General features: G+C 44.1%; 1 protein-coding gene across 11 annotated transcripts in view; it reads left to right on the forward strand.

Annotated features, from left to right (window-relative positions):
• Positions 1–16,198, forward strand: part of PRKAG2 (protein kinase AMP-activated non-catalytic subunit gamma 2) — a 386,915-nt gene that overhangs the window by 325,071 nt on the left and 45,646 nt on the right. For all 11 annotated transcript variants that reach the window (XR_007354878.2, XR_007354879.2, XM_048837547.2 and 8 more), the window contains one exon: positions 4,414–4,523. Coding sequence is in view for 9 of the 11 variants with exons in the window: in XM_048837547.2 (XP_048693504.1) it covers positions 4,414–4,523 (110 nt within the window). In the remaining 2 variants the exon portion in view is untranslated. The remainder of the gene's footprint in view (positions 1–4,413; positions 4,524–16,198) is intronic.

A 16,198-nucleotide genomic window follows, 5' to 3' on the forward strand; every position in this document is an offset into this window, starting at 1 on the left:
CTTCAAATACTTGACTATTTACTTTGGTTAAAACACACAAACCTGTCCCTCAGTTTTGTCAAGTTGTATCTAGTGGCCATATCCGCTCACCAGCCACTGGTGGAGTGCCATACAATATTTTCTCATCTGTTGGTAATTTAGGTTCCCAAGAAGGCCTAGTTAAAGTATTCCTACCAGTTAAGGAACTTGTATCCCCATGGGACTTGAACCTAATACTCTCAGCCCTGACGGGGCCAACCTTCAAATCCATGGCCTCTACTTCCCAACTGCAACTTTCCATGAAAGTGGTATTTTTATCTGGTATAGCTTTGTGCCAGAAGAGATAGGGAAATGTAGGCATTGGCTGATCTGCTATACTCAGTATTCCACAAGGACAAACTCTGAATTTTGTTCAAAAGTAGTAATAGAATTTCAGCTGAACCAACAAATACACCTACTATTGTTCTTCCTGAAACTTCATGCATCCAGAGCTGAGGCAGCGCTGTACACTCTAGACATTAGGAGAGTGCTAGCTTACTACCTAAATAGGAAGTCATCAAGATTGTTCATCTCCAAAGCAGAGAAGTTGAAAGGCTCTGCAATTTCATCGCAGAATAAGAAATCCAGTCTGAGAATCTCAATCAGAATGGGCTTTCCTGTAGCCAAGGGAGAGCCACCATTCACAAGCCGCATCAGTGACACCACTGTGTAATTTGCCAGTATTAGACATCTGCAAAGCAGTTATGTTGGCACCAGTATACATTCTCAAAACACTATCCCCTAAACTCAGGCTTCCAAGTCCAATTACTGCATTTGCTAAAACAGCTCTTCACTTGTCTAACTAATCACTCCAAGCCCACCTCCTTAACACAGTCACTGTTTGGGAGGTACCATCGGTGGTGTGTGCATATGGACAAGCACTTCAAGGAGAATGGGGAGTTACCTTGAATTCCAGTTATACTTATACACTAACTATTGTCTACATACACATTCTGCAATCTGCCCTTTCATCCTGTCTACCTCTGAGTCCTCTTTGGCAATTCTGTGGTAAGAAGGAACCAAATAGCATCTGACGCCCTTTGCCCTTGTATGCCATTGTCGCAGAGTATGATGATTGGGAGGCCATATGTGTACTGTATGGATCAGCAGTTCTCAGCCCGCAGGCTGCATGCGGCCCAATTAGCACACAGCTGTAGCTCAGCTCGGGTGTGTGCTAAAGGCCGCGTGCTGGTCCTCCCAGCTGCCCCTCAGCCCCACATGGCAGGCTCAGGGTCCAGGCTGTAGGCTCGGGGTCCAGGCTTGCCCTGCCCTCCCCCGGCCCCCCCGCAGCAGCAGGATCAGGCTTCAGGGCCCAGCTGCATCTTCCCACCCCTCCCCTCCCTGGCCCCACATAGCGGCAGTTTTGGGGCTCCTGGCTGCCCCCTGGCCCTGACAGGGTTAGGGTCTGGGTCCTGACGGCCCCCCAGCCCCACGCAGCGGGGTCTGGGATCCCTGCTGCCTGCCCAGCTCTCTGACCCCACTCTGTGGAGGGATCTCTGGGTAGAGGGTGTTGAGCATGGGGATTTGGGGGGGGAGGTTAGCTAGGGGGCACTGTAGTTCTCAACCTATGACCCAGGTAACTCTTTGTGGGCCGAATATGCAGCCCACAATGAGAAACAGGTTGAGAACTGCTGGTATTGATACTGCTGGTGAAATGTTTCTAATCTTGACGCATATGCCCACCACCAGTGGAATCTGCATATGGATAGCACATCTTGAAATCCAGTTACTGTACACAGGCTTTTCTATGGTGCTTATCACTATTTGTATCTGAATGCATTGTTTCACAAATAATAAACTTTCACAATTCCCCTGTGAGGGGAGAAGGCAGTATTATCTCCATTGTACAGAGCAGGGAATACAGATTAGTGGATACTGCTGATCTTAATTTTGGGTGACTAACTTAAGAGACACAAAATCTGATTATTTCAGTTATTAACATTACATAACACTCTGTTGGAAGCACAGCTCCCTTTGACTTCAGTTGTAGTTGTGAGTGAGCTCTTAACATTTCCGAAAAATCAGATCTCAGGGACTCAAGTTGGGCACCAGAAAATGGGAAACACAAAATTAATGACCACTTCTGAAAAGCTTGCTATAAGGGACTTGCTTGGCATCATATATCCCTGCCTATGTTATAGAGAATCCGATTCTCCAGGGCAGCATTCATCTGCCTTAGCCGTGAGACCGTCCTTTCTCTTCCTGTAATCCCCTGCCTAATTGACTCCTCACTTACTAATTTTTGAAAGAAATTAGACTGGGGTCCCATAGATAAGTCTCCTTTACTACACAACCCTGATTTATCCCCAGAGCAGGTCCATAGTGTGCACTGAAAAAGGTAGGGGTCCTATAGAGAAAATAGTCTTTAATTACATACGATCATAATGCATGTTCGCAAGCGGGGCAAATTAAGCTTGTATAGGAAGCCTTAATTTTGGCACTTCCTGACTTTTGAGTTCTTGTCTTTACTACCTTAATGTTCTTTTATCAGTTAGTTTGTACGAATGTAACTTCCTAGCTTTTTTAAAAAAACAAACCATTTGGTGTCGTCATATGGACAATCACATGGTCATCAGCAGGTTGGAACCATTAGATCCACCACACAGACGGTTAGCGCAAGTGGTAGAGTAACTGATAGTAGTAGTAGATTGTCATCCTCTGTATGGACCAGCACTAGAGGGGGATGACATACTTTTCCTGTGGATTTCACAGATATTTGCTGACCTAGAATAAAGACTCTTGTGAATCTTGCGTTTCACCCCAGGCTCTGGAGGAGAGTGTGCACAGACTCTTCATCCCATCTTTCTTCTCTACCCCCCAACACTTGACTCCTGTCCTGCCCCTTCTGCCTGTTCTTGTGTTTTCTGAGTCCTGTTCTCCTTGCTTGTCAGTCTCCACTCTTCAAGAGTCCCATTCTAGTTCCCACCCATCCTCCCTCAATTCTTTGTGCCCAGTCTCCTTGCCTAGCTAATTCTAAATTCCCCCTTTTTGGTTTCTCGTCCAGTATGTTGTGTCCAATGTCCAGGCTGGCTCGCAATCTTCTTCCCCAGCTGCTCCCGGGCTCCTGTCAGTTCCCTTGTCCCAGTCTCTCTGCCTAACCAGTCTCTGTATTCACTCTTCCTCATCCCCTACCCCTCACAACTCCTTGTCCAATTTCAGTGGTTCTCTTCATGTCCCCAGTTTCTCCTATTCTTCCCACGCATCCCAGTCTCACTAGATTCCTTGTCTCAATCTACTCCTTCCCCTCCTCCTGGTCTGACTTTTGTCTCATCTGCATTCAGATCAGATGGTTTCCTCCACGCTGCTCTGGGTGCCAACAGGGTTGGAGGGCAGGGATGGTGAGTGCCATTGAGTACACAGGAGAGACAGGTTCCATGCTCTCAGTTCCAGTGCCCAGCCCACATTGCCCTGAAACAGCCATTAGGGGGAAAATCCAACTTTGTCCCTATAGCCTTGGGCTGGGTGGAATATGCTCAGTTGCTCTGTGGTTATGGTGCATTCACTGTCTGGGCTGCCCTAGGAGCCGTGAGGCTTGAGCATGGGTCAGTGAGGACTGAATCTTTAGAGACTTAAGCTGCAAACTAACAAGTCTCTACTGATGATGCATAACTGTGATTGCTTTCAAAGGCTTATAATGTGGACATATTTAGACAGATTTTCATGGGGATGGCAAAAGGCACATCTCTGACGCAGTCCATCCCTGCCAAATTTCAAGTCCTTCTCCAAATCATAGGAACACTAGAGCAATTCAGAGGAAAGGTCACCAGAATTTAACATGGTGGGAGTGGGGGGAATACATTGTTTTGCCCCTGCCTTGTTCTTGGAAATGGCTGAGCTGTTTGGCTCTAATCTTAAAAGCTTGAGGCAGATATCCAGCCCATAAAATTCCTGCCCAAATGGCATTTGTCAAAGCTATAAGCAGTTGAAAATAGGGTCTTATGGGAAGTGTTGAGCAACCTTAATAGGTGGTGCTATCAGCCCTGCCTATAATTTGCCAAACTTGCCTACTAGTCCTCCAATTCCCTGTTAGAGAAATAGCAGTGTCCAGAAAACATGGGTATAAAGCAAAATTAATATCCCCAAACAAAGGGAAAGTATTGAATAGAATAGACTGGATATTGGAGAAATTTATTGTCCTTATTAAAGGAATTCCGTTCAGTTAAATCAATGTGACATGTCAGTCTCAAACTGTAATTTCAATGTGTAATCAGAGGAAAGATGGGTATGAGCTGCAGAACTCTGATGCTTGAACCATGTCATTTAAGTTTTGTGTTCCAAAGGTTTTTGCTTTGGGAGTGTTCATATTTTAAAATGGTGCCTAAATGATTTGATGGTATGCTTTTCTTTTGCATTTAAAAAAAACAGATCTTTTAAAAGTGTTCCTTCTTCTTACAGCATCTGAAGAATCGGAAAGTGACATCTATGTGCGATTCATGAAGTCTAACAAGTGTTATGACATAGTTCCAACAAGTTCTAAGCTTGTTGTTTTTGACACTACCTTACAAGTAAGTGCTTAAGACTACATTTTGTTGCAGTTCAGTTGGCTTTTAAAATATGCACATAGATATCATCCTTGAATGCTGTGTGAAATTGATTTCTCTTTAGAGAACTGTTTGAGATGCTTTTTGGGTCCAAGAATCTGCAGTATGTTTTTGAAAGTGTGTACATGTGTATAGGAAGGAACTTTCATATTTTACTTTGAGTCAATAGTTAGTGTAGCCTTCAAATGGACATGGAAAGTCAGTAAAGCTCTAACAGGGGAATAGGTAAATGAAACAGTTATCAAAATATCAATGTTCTATGATTATGCAGGAGTGTGGATATTATGCAATTTATCAGAATGTTTTGAGCCTTGCCTTTTAAGTTAGCTAGACAATTCAAAATTTAAATAATCCTCTAAATTAAATAAATGTATAATTCCTTGGAGGTCCTAAATTTTACCAGTAAATCATCTGCATATTTCAGCTAGTTTGATTTTTGGTGCATGATGAATGTAGTTGCCAAAAGCAGAAAGTGCTAGAAACATTAAGAATAATTTGTTCTGAAATTAGGGGGGACACAATTTGGTTCTTTCTAGACTTTTTAGATTTTGTTGGCTCTATTTAGAGTGATTGTTAAATGAAGGAACAAAAGGGGGCTAATAACTTTAGCCTGATTAAAAAGACTACATTGAGATGAGACATGCTTTGCTCCTAGTGTCCCCTGAAAAGATAAATGAAGCAGTGGTAACTTTTGTTTTTTTGAAAATTTTAAGAAAATACGTCTTTCAGATTGTAGTATCTTCCCTGCATCAGAATGAATCTATAGGTTGGTTTATTTATTGTTTACTGTACGTCTAGTTTCTCTTTTGTGGCTTTAAATTTGCAATTTCACTTTCACTTTTTAAAAAAAAAGTGATCGTGGAATAGCAAGTATATACCAATCAGGCTATATGTATCTGTTTGATTTTACCTAGGGAATTTTGATAGACACAGTGGGAAATACAAAATTTAAAACTTGTATTTCTGAGGGCTTATCTAAACTAAAAATATTAAGTTGACGTACAGCCACCGCAGTAATTAAAGCGGTGGTTCACATCCACGCTTGCTTCTTCTGTCAGTGGTGTGTATCCTTACCAAGAGTGATTCTACTGTCTGAAATGGAGCACTGACAGCTGGCTCCTGCTGCCAGACAGCCTGAGCTGTCAGCCGAGTGCAGGCCCCAGATGTGAGCCCATGCCCAGCTGACAGCTTGGACTGTCAGTGCCAGGGTTGGGGATGGGGCTCCAGCTGTCAGCCCCACTCAGGGCTCACCGCCAACAGGCGATGTAAGTAACACAGTGTCTACATCGGGGTGGGCAGACTACGGCTCAGGGTCCATATCCAGCCCTCCAGATGTTTTAATCCGGCCCTCGAGCTCCTGCTGGGAAGTGGGGTCTGGGGCTTGCCCCGCTCTGGAACTCCAGCCAGGGAGCGGGGTTGGGGTCTTGCTCCACTCCACAAGGCTCCCAGAAGCAGCAGCATATTCCCCCCTGTCCCAAGTGCCACCCCCACAGCTCCTATTGGCCAGGAACCACAGCCAATGGGAGCTGCAGGAGCAGTGCCTGCAGACAGGGCAGCGTGCAGAGCTGCCTGGCTGCACCTCTGGGTGGGAGCCGGAGAGGGGACATGCCGCTGTTTCTGGGAGCTGCTTGAGGTAAGCACTGCCCGGAGTCTGCCCCCCTGTCCTCCAAACCCCTCAGTCCCAGCCCAGAGCACTCTCCTGAACCCTCAACCCCTCATTCCCAGCCCCACCCCTGAGCCCGCACCCCGAGTCAGAACTCCTCTGCCCTCCTACAACCCAACCCCCAATTTCGTGAGCATTCATGGCCCGCCATATAATTTCCATACCCATATGTGGCCCTCGGGCCAAAAAGTTTGCCCACCTCTGGTCTACACGGACGCTGCGTCACCCGAACTACATGGGCGTAAGGGCTATACCTCTTATGGAGGTGGAGTTATGTCTCTGTGGCTGGGGACTTACTTAGGCAAAAGCAGCCTTCAAGTGTAGACTCTGACGTAATTGGGTACACAGGAGAGACAAGTAAGCTACCTTGCGTTGACCTAACTCTGTAGTGTAGACCAGGCCTGAGCCTACTAATGTTAATATCTTACTAGAAGTGTTTCAGTAAACCTCCAAGAACATTGTAGTTTCAACACAAATGCCTTACATTTGTAAGTCTTATGTCTGATCTGTCTGTACAGTGAGTGCGCAGTTGGGGTCCCAGTAATAAATGTTGGTGACAGCCATTTTGGTAAAGAAAAGTAATTTGGTTAGTGATGCTGGCAGCATGAAAAGCCCAGTGTGAGAGACTGATTAATCTGTTGTCAAGCCATAGTAAACTTTATTTGACTGGAAGAAAAACGTGAAGATTTCATAGAAAACTTTTGAGTAAAAACATTTGTGGAGAGGTTAACCGACAAGTATATTCAGGTAAATAAGTTAACAACTGGGAACATCACTTAAATTTTTTATAAAATTTAAAGGAAATAAACAAGTACATCTGTCCACCTGTTTTGAGAGAGTTAATACTTCAGGACCTTAAGATCATAGATCAAATCTTAGACTTTACTGCTAATTTAGGATCAACACTGTGGGGGAGTCAATGTTTCACAGCTCCCATTGAAGTCAGTGGGATTTGTGCATGTTTGACATTTTTACTGGATCTGGTCCTTGTGGAAAACTGACTTATAATTATTTCTTTGGATTTTTAAGAAGTGGTATCTTGCCAAGCTCCTTGGTGCCTCTTCCATAGATTACCAGAACATATGTCACTCCCAAATATATTTTTTTAACTTGCTTGCAAAATTCACAGGTTCTGTAACTAAACTGAGTAAAAGACATAAGATAGTCTTTTATCTCTCTTACACCAATGTAAATCAGAAGTGATCAATGGCATTATACTGGTCTATAATAGATAAGGAAGATAAAAATTAGATCTTCATTAATATTTAGTGCTTTATTGTGCTGGTGAGTTACTCTGGAAGAATGTTTTTGAGTAGTTGCTGTATCTTCAATATTCTGTCTCCCCCTAGTGATTGGAGATGGCATTATTTTCAGACAAGACTACATTTGAGAATGAATAGATTTCTGACTTGGTGGTACAAATCGCGTCTTTAAGACCATTAGAAAACTGTAGTTTTCATGGTTAACAATAAAATTGGTATAGATTACATAGTAGTGAGCCTTACTACAGATTATAGTACTTCAAAGGTAGATGAGAAGAAAACTCTTCAATGCAGAAGGAGTAAGATTCAGTGAAATATAAAAGTATCCAAATATCGCAGAGGATCTTAAAATATATCTACATGCCACCACTACTGATGTGTAATATGTGTAGCTTCATGCCACAGTGAAAATCAGGATGTGTCCACGCTGTGGTGTGTAGCTGTACATGTCAGTGAAATGCTTTCCCAGGGGGGCGGCAGCAGGGACAGACTTCAAAAGTTCCCCGGTGCTGGAGCTTTTCAATGCAGTGAGGAAAGTTTCTGGTAGCAGGGAGGCAGAGGGGGAAAAGTTGAGTGGCATGTAAGCACCACAACTGATAGATGAACTTTCTGCCGTCTTGCACCTGACACTTGCCAGGATTTACATCTGCCCTAGGACAATAACAGCAGTGTGGGAGAACCCTGGGAGTCCCTGATGGTTTTATATCCCATGTGGAGCAAGGAATTCCCTGTCTTGGGGAGAGAAAGTGTGGCTGGGTGGGTGTGTTTTAGATTTTAAAAGTTCTATTGAAAGAACCTTCAGATTACAAAGTCATTCTCTAAAAATTTAAGAAATGACAGAATTAAGGTTAAGACAGCCTAAATTCAGCCCCCTTGTCACAGAATCCCTGCCTCATTCAGTGTATGACCCTAGGTCTTATTCAGTGCATACCATCCAAACCCTACATGCAAATTAATTAATTAATCTGAGTGTTAGCATGGTGCTGTCTCCATAGTATCTGAGTATTTCACGAGCATTAATGTATTTATCTTCACAACACACATGTGAGATTAGATGGTGGTATCATCCCCACTTTACAACAAAGGCACAGAAAGTAAGGCCAGAATTGTCAAACTAATGGTGGGTGCCCAATCTGAGAAACATAGGGTCTGATTTATTTTATTTTATTTATTTATTTTCACAGTACTTATCACTATTGCAGTAGGTTGTTTTGTTTTTTGTTTATATTCAAAGCACAGCTCCCATTGATTTCATTTGCAACTATAAGCAGTTACCACTTTGCAAAGTCAACATCAGGTGTTTCAAGTTGGGTCCCAAAAAATGAGGAACACACAATTAGTACCCAATTATTAAAAGTTTGGTTTGGATGAATTGCCCAGCATGACACAGGAACTCTGTCGCAAAAGCAGGGATGGAATCTAGTTCTCTAAGGCATCATTCATCTTTCTTAGACATGATGCCATATTTTCCCTTCCTGTAGTCCCCTGGGTCATTCCTACTACATCCTAGGACTCTGGGCAGAACTTGTCATTGCTGCTGAAGGAGGCTGTTGCTGCTAGGGAGTGGGGAACATCTTGGAGCCCTCCCACACTGCTGCTCCTGCTGACTGCCATCTGCTTGCCTGCTTGCCTGTCTGCCTGCCTGCCTGCAGCCTCCACCAGCCTCCCCTGGGATTGCTGCAGCAGAGAGTCTGTTGCAAGCACATGTGGGTGCGCATGCACCTTAGACTTTCCTTGCAGAGGGCTGGTAGGCCTTCTCCACCTTCCTCTGCTTGTCAAGTTGGCTCCCTCCTCCCCACCTGGGGGAATTTTACTCTTGGGGGAATTCTGTACCAAAAAATAAATTCTGCACACAGTATTTTAAAATTATTTTATTTGTCAGAATAACACACTATATCATGCCAGTTTCAATTATTTTGGGAACTTATTTCAAAGTACCTGTCAGCAAGCATGTCTGTAACAATACAGACAACAAAATAAAATTCAGAAAATGGCTTTTTTGACAGATTCCTTACTAGGCTCCAATACATAAATATATTTCCTGCACCCCTCAGGAGGAGTGAAAAAGCTTGGGGGAGTCAAGGGTAACAGAGGAACTGAGGGAGAGGGATGTAATTGCTGGGAAGGAGCCTGGGAGTGAACAGGGAGGGGAGGGATTGTTAGGGAGTTGGGGAACCTCCCGCATGCAGACCCCGGCTGACCCCTGGACTCTCCCATTCAGTCAGGCATATCTCCCCTGTCTCCATGTGACCCTGCACCCTTACTCCCATTCAGCCCCTGGCTCAGTGCTGCCCCTCCCAGCTCCTGTGTCCACACTCCAATCTGTCCGTCCCATGCCTCTTCACCTGGTTCTGCTGTGAGGAACACAGCCTCTCTGCTGGCTGACTGCCCTCTCTTTTGGCACCACGGCAGCCCTTGGTGGGCAAAAGGTGTAACTGCAGCACCTCTCCTGCAGAATCTATAGTGTGTGGAGGAAAAAAAAATCATTGTGGCACATACATGGTGTGCATGTACAGAACTCTTCCCCCAAGAGTATGATTTGTAACCTGTTTCCCCTGTCCCTCCCAGGGCACTCCCTTCATACTCCTGTTACCTGCCCTGTCCAGCTGCTTCTCCTGCATTGTTTGGTACTCTCTTACTCAGCCCCAGCCCTGCTTTTGCTGTTTGTTCCCTGTCCTACCCAGCCTTGCTTGCCCTGTCTACCTGCGCTCTCCCAGGGCTTGTGATTCCTCCCCACCATTTTGTTTAATCTCCTATTCACTGCATCTCCTCAGACAGCTGCCTCTCACTCAGTGCAGCCAGAGAAGCTGGTGCCCACACAACACTGCCTATTGTGCCCCATGCCCTCTTTGGTTTATTTCATTAACCTCTCCAATTTTTGTTTGCACTCTTCTTCTTCTCAAATCTTGTTTACAATACTCCTGTTAATACACCCTAGAACAGTGGTTCTCAAACTGTGGGTCAGGACCCCAAAGTGGGTTGCAACCCCATTTTAATGGGGTCACCAGGGCTGGCTTAGACTTCCTGGGGCCCAGGGCCAAAGCCGAAACCCAAGCTCCACCACGCGGGGTTGAAGCCCGAGCTCCACCATCCCAGGGTCAAAGGGCTTCAGCCTGGGTGGCAGGGCTCAGGTAATAGGCCCCCTGCCTGGGGCAAAAGCCCTTGAAGCTTTGTCCCCCCAGCCTGGGGCAGTGGGGCTCAGGCTTTGACTTTGGTCCCACCGCTCAGGCAAGCTCATGCTTTGTTCCCCCTCGTGGGGTCGTGTAGTAAATTTTGTTATCAGAAGGGGGTCACCGTGCAATGAAGTTTGAGAACCCCTGCCCTAGAATGAAGTTCAGTTTTTTTGTAGTAGTATTACATTGTTGACTTTTATTTACTTTTGTGATCCATTATAACCCCCAGATCCTTTTCAGCAGTACTCCTTCCTAGGCAGTCATTTCCCATTTTGTATTTGTGCAATTGATTATTCCTTCCTAAGTGGTGTACTTTGCATTTGTCATTATTGAATTTCATCCTGTTTGTTTCAGACCGTTTCTCCAGTTTGTCAAGCTCATTTTTAATTCTAATCCTGTCCTTGAAAGCACTTATAACCCCTTCCAGTTTGGTATCATCAACAAACTTGAAGTGTACTTTCTGTGCTTTTATCTACATAATTTATGAAGATATTGAATAGAACCAGACCTAGAACAGATCCCTTGGGACCCCACTTGATATGCCCTTCTACCTTGACTGTGTACCATTGATAACTACTGTCTGAGGTTGGTATACCAACAAGGTGATTATCCACTTTGTCGTTGGTTCATCTAGGCTATATTTCTCTAGTTCACTTATGAGAAGGTCATGTGAGACCGCATCAAAAGCCTTACTAAAGTAGAGAGTTATCACATTTGCTTCCCCTGCATCCAGAAGGCTTGTTACCCTGTTACCATCTTTCTTAATCTAAACTTAAGGTTATTAACAAAGCACAACAGTAAAAATTTGAGAAACTTGAGAGACCCACTTTGTGCTATGCTACAAGCAAAACAGAAAACAAAATGTCGGCATAAACAGCCCCGTGACGGCTCGGAAGGGCATTGACAACAAATTCTTATCCTCCATTCCTTCTTCCCCACCCCTTTGCCCTTTGGCATTGTAAACATGAAAAGTTTTCCTTCGTTTATTGCTTAGCAGAGAGACCCAGTGAGTCCTCTCACAACTATAAGTGCAGATTAACGGGCACAAACTAGTTTCTTTCTCTGCCTGAGTATTTAAATCACAGAGGCACCAACTCTGCTGAGGAGAATTTCCTCAAGGAAAAGGATATGGATATAAGTTTGAGTAACTTCATGTAATATCTATGGGTTTAAATTTCAACGAATTATAGTGCTCTATTCCAGTTCTACCAGTTGGTTTACTTGTCTTCAGCAGGGTTGGCATCACAAAAAAAGCTATTTTACGCTGTAGATTTTTGCTGCTGCTGTTTCCTTTGTTGGAGAACTCTGATCTGTTCATTTCTCTGCTTCATAAACATTTTCTTTACCATTGACCCATATTTTTTCCCATATTGGAGTGAGCAGTTTACTTACATTTCCTGTTAGAACCATTCACTTAGCATGCTGTCAGCTTATGGAGGGGGCGGGTGTATTTAAAAAAAAAATGTACGTACATGGTTATTTAAGGCTAGATTTTGGCCTGGCCTTTGATGTAGGTGCCCCTTACTCACTACTTCCCTGCCCTGCGTGTGGACCAGATGGAATAACAGCCCCAGCACTCTTTGACAGTACAGAATGCTCAGTACCCCCAGAGGATGGGAAAGGGCAAATATGTACCTATTGTACCAGCCAGCAGTTTGCACTATATATTCGTGTACTAGCACATTCACAGCCTCTGCGTGCCCTGGAGTTCTGAGAGGCATTGTCCCGTGAGGCTATACAACTGTGCGCAGCCTTTTGCTACGGTCTGTGATTAAAAGACACAGTCTAACCCATTAAAGTTATTGTGCTTTTCTAAAATTATCTTAAACTTTTTTTGCCCAACTTTTGCTCAAGTTCTTGAAGTGAAATTTTTGAATGTGGTCACTATTATAAGTACAGGACATACAAAATCGTTATGGTGACTGGTATTATATAAAAAAAACCACCTGTAAGGATCAACAGAATATGGAGGGGGCAAGGGAACTTCTGGATAATTGAATGACTAACTAAAGGGCTCCTGTCACCTCTTTATCCCTTGGTTAAATATGGGCCAGGTTGGTAGTGAACCAAAATAAGTGGTTTAAAAAAGTTGGATTTTGCCAGCAGTTACTGCACACGAATAACTAAGATACCATCGTTCTTGCCCTATACTAATAAGAACTAACTCTGGTATCTGTTGGCAACTTTTGATGGTGATCAGAGTTTCAAATGAGCTTATCTGTTTGCAGTTCATTGTATGTTGGTAGGAATGTCACAGACCTCTATAACTGGCATGAATTGGCACCCGTAGGACAGTTTCTGCAGAGGCCATAGATTGTATGAGCATAAACACAGGTTTGAACAATGTAGGAGCTTGTAGTCCTGCTGCTTGAACTTTATCTGGTCAGCAGACAAACGTATCACTCAGTCCCCTCCATGTCAGACAGTCTTCACATGGAATCATTCCACATCTTCATAGCAATTGGGGCAGACTGGATCTTTGGTCTGAGCCTAGGTTTAGGATCACTTCCTCAAGAAGAACTCACCAGAATTTTCTGCCTCTACGTGGCACACAAGACAGATTTCAGGTCTCCTTTGGAGCAGAGCTTGCAGAGAAAGCAGGAAAGTGTTGTTTATTTGTTTTGTTTGGAGCCTCCTTAGACTCAGGGGAAGGTAAGAGCTCTCCAACCTCCCAAAGCAACCCTCAGGAAGAAATTCCCACTCCTGGCCAGCAAGTAGGCAAGATATATGTTGGGATGTCTGAGAAGGCCACAAAGCATTCCCCCTTTCCAAACCTGCAAGGCTTTGACTGCCATGAAAGGTGCCAACTCCTGTGACCTCTTGGAGTCACTTTTCTCTGGTGGCTTTGGCTCATTCCTCATTCAGTGAAGTTGGCCCCCTTAGCCTGGACCCAGCATCTGTGAGCACTGGATGAAGTGAGTCAAATTCCTTTACTTGGGTGATGGGCCCATCTCCTCTCCCCTTTCAGCCCCTGGGGTCCCACAGGAAAACATAAATTATCTATTTTCTCAGGGAGACGTGCCTGCAGATGGTCTTTTCAGTCTCCCTGGTAAATCACTTTTGCCCCTCAAACGGGGTTTGGCCCAGTACTAGTGAAGGATATTGCTCAAGTCAGCTCTTAAAAAGGCAACATAAAGCCTTAAAATCTATTATGAGACAGTCTCCTCTCTAGATCCTCTAAAGTGCAGGAGCCCTCTCTCAAGCTGAGGTGGTCTGCAAAGCTATTATAGGGCCTTCCATCCATACTGTCTCATACACTATAGAGTCAACATCCTCAATTCCAGTGATGCAGGTTTGGTAGAGAAGGGCCTTAAGGAACAGGATGCCTCAGTAGTCCTTAAATTCCTTTTCAATAATATAGTAAAAGCTGTGTTATCTGGCACTTACCAATCAGAAAGCTCTAGAAACCAGCATTTCTGATATCCATTAAAAGTCTAGTTGGCACAGGGCTGGCAGGCTCCCTGCCTGGCTCTGTGTGGCTCCCTGGAAGCAGTGACAATAGTGGAAGCAAGGGGGAGGGATAGCTCAGTGGTTTGAGCATTGGCCTGCTAAACCCAGGGTTGTGAGTTCAATCCTTGAGGGGGCCATTTAGGGATCAGCAGCAAAAATTGGGGGATTGGCCCTGCTTTGAGCAGGGGGTTGGACTAGATGACCTCCTGAGGTCCCTTCCAACCCTGATATTCTAGGATTCTATGATTCTATGACATGTCCCTGCTGCTCCTAGGCTGAGGAACGGCCCCGGAGGCTCCATGCATTGCCCCCGCCCCAAGCACTGGCTCCGTAGCTCCCATTGGTCAGGTACCGTGGCCAATGAGAGCAGCAGGGGTGGCACCTGCGGGCGGAGGCAGCATGCAGAGCTGTCTGGCTGCACCGCCACCTTGGAGCAACAGGGACATGTTGCCTCTTTCAGGGAGCCTCCCGAGGTGGGCCCCGCCTGGATCCGGCACCACAAAGCCCCTCCCATGCCTCAGCCCACTGCCTTGAGCCCCTCCCACATCCAAACTCCCTCCCTCTTAGTTGACCGGAATTTTTGACTTACCTGCACTTCCCATTTATCCAACATGCTGGATAACAAAGCTTTTACTGTACATGGTTGAATCGTCCCTCCCTGGCGATGGTGGGGATGACTTACTGCTTTCTGCATTGCACTGCATGGAGGGGATTGAGAAAGTGAGAATTCTGCCTTACCTATGAACATTCATTCTAGGACTCCATGTCAGATAGTTTGACCCATGTAGGGATTGCATAGGGTTGTTTTTTCTGATTATTGCTCACTTGTTAAGTGGTTTGAAAGGGAAGGAGGGTGTTCCTCCAGGAAGCTCCTAAATTTCATTTCAAGGCTCTGCTTCAAATGATTTGAATTAAATAGCACTCTTATAGTTAGTATTTTTCAGCTTTGGAAGCTGTCCTCCTGAAGAGTTATTTCTGAGGGATGATCCTGAACCCAGACTCAGAACAAAGATCTAGTCTGCCTCTAGAGAATGCCCCACTTTGAGGACTCTGACATGGAGTGTCCTTCAATGAAAAGTCACAGATAAGACAGAATTTTCCCTTTCTCCAGCTTCGTGTGTGTACATGAGCTGGTTTCTCTGCTCTGTGTTCTCCACAAGGACTTATTTGTTTACACCTTCTAATACTTATCAAACTCGGTCCTTCTGATTTTTGTTGGCCCTTCTCTGAAGGGATGACTGTTTCTTGCCCTCAAAGAATGCTTCTATTGAGGAGGGAGGAATTTCTCATCTGTTGTCTTTATCAGATAGTGCTCATGAAAGTTTTTATCTAACATTCAATAACTTTTTAAAAAATGCAACCATCTGATGCGTATAATCCATGTTCACAAATTTCACAGGATTATTTTTATTTTAAAGACCACATTTATAACCTGTGATTTTTGAAACTGAAATAAGAAAATTATTTTAAGTAGGAGGGAGAATATGTGCCCCATGCTTATCTCTTAGCAAAATTCACTAACTTGTTGGACAACTTAATCAGATTAAGCTGAGGGTTTTTTGTTTTTTTTTGTTTTTGTTTTAAGAAACTTGTATAATCATTCAGCAGCTCAAAGGCTGACAGGAACAGGAGTGGAAATGACACTTCTGTTCAGTTTCTACCTTTTCTCATGCAAATGTTGCTAAGAAAGTTCAACTGACTACTGTTCAGGTGACTCAGTATCGTCTTTCTAAAGACATTACGTTACAATCTCTGTCAAACTATATTCTTGATTTGGTAGTCTGAGAGCTCTCTTACATTATCACAGATGGTCTCTCTTTTTTTTTTTTTTTTTTTAGTCCATTCTATTTGTGCATCACCTTAAGTGTGTGACATAAAACTGATGAAAGAAGCAAATTTAAGGTAGTGTGGACATACTTTTCCAGCTGTACCTAATTATCAGAGAGACTAATGTAAAAGACACACGAGCATAAGATAAAGATTTTATCTTGTTTTTGGTCAGCATTTAACTATTTTTAAAAAATGTATTTTATTTTTAAACAAAAACTATCCACTGACTAACTGCATTTTTACTAGTGATTCTACGTATAT

This window comes from Caretta caretta, chromosome 2, assembly GCF_965140235.1.
Source record: "Caretta caretta isolate rCarCar2 chromosome 2, rCarCar1.hap1, whole genome shotgun sequence".
NCBI lineage: Eukaryota > Metazoa > Chordata > Testudines > Cheloniidae > Caretta > Caretta caretta.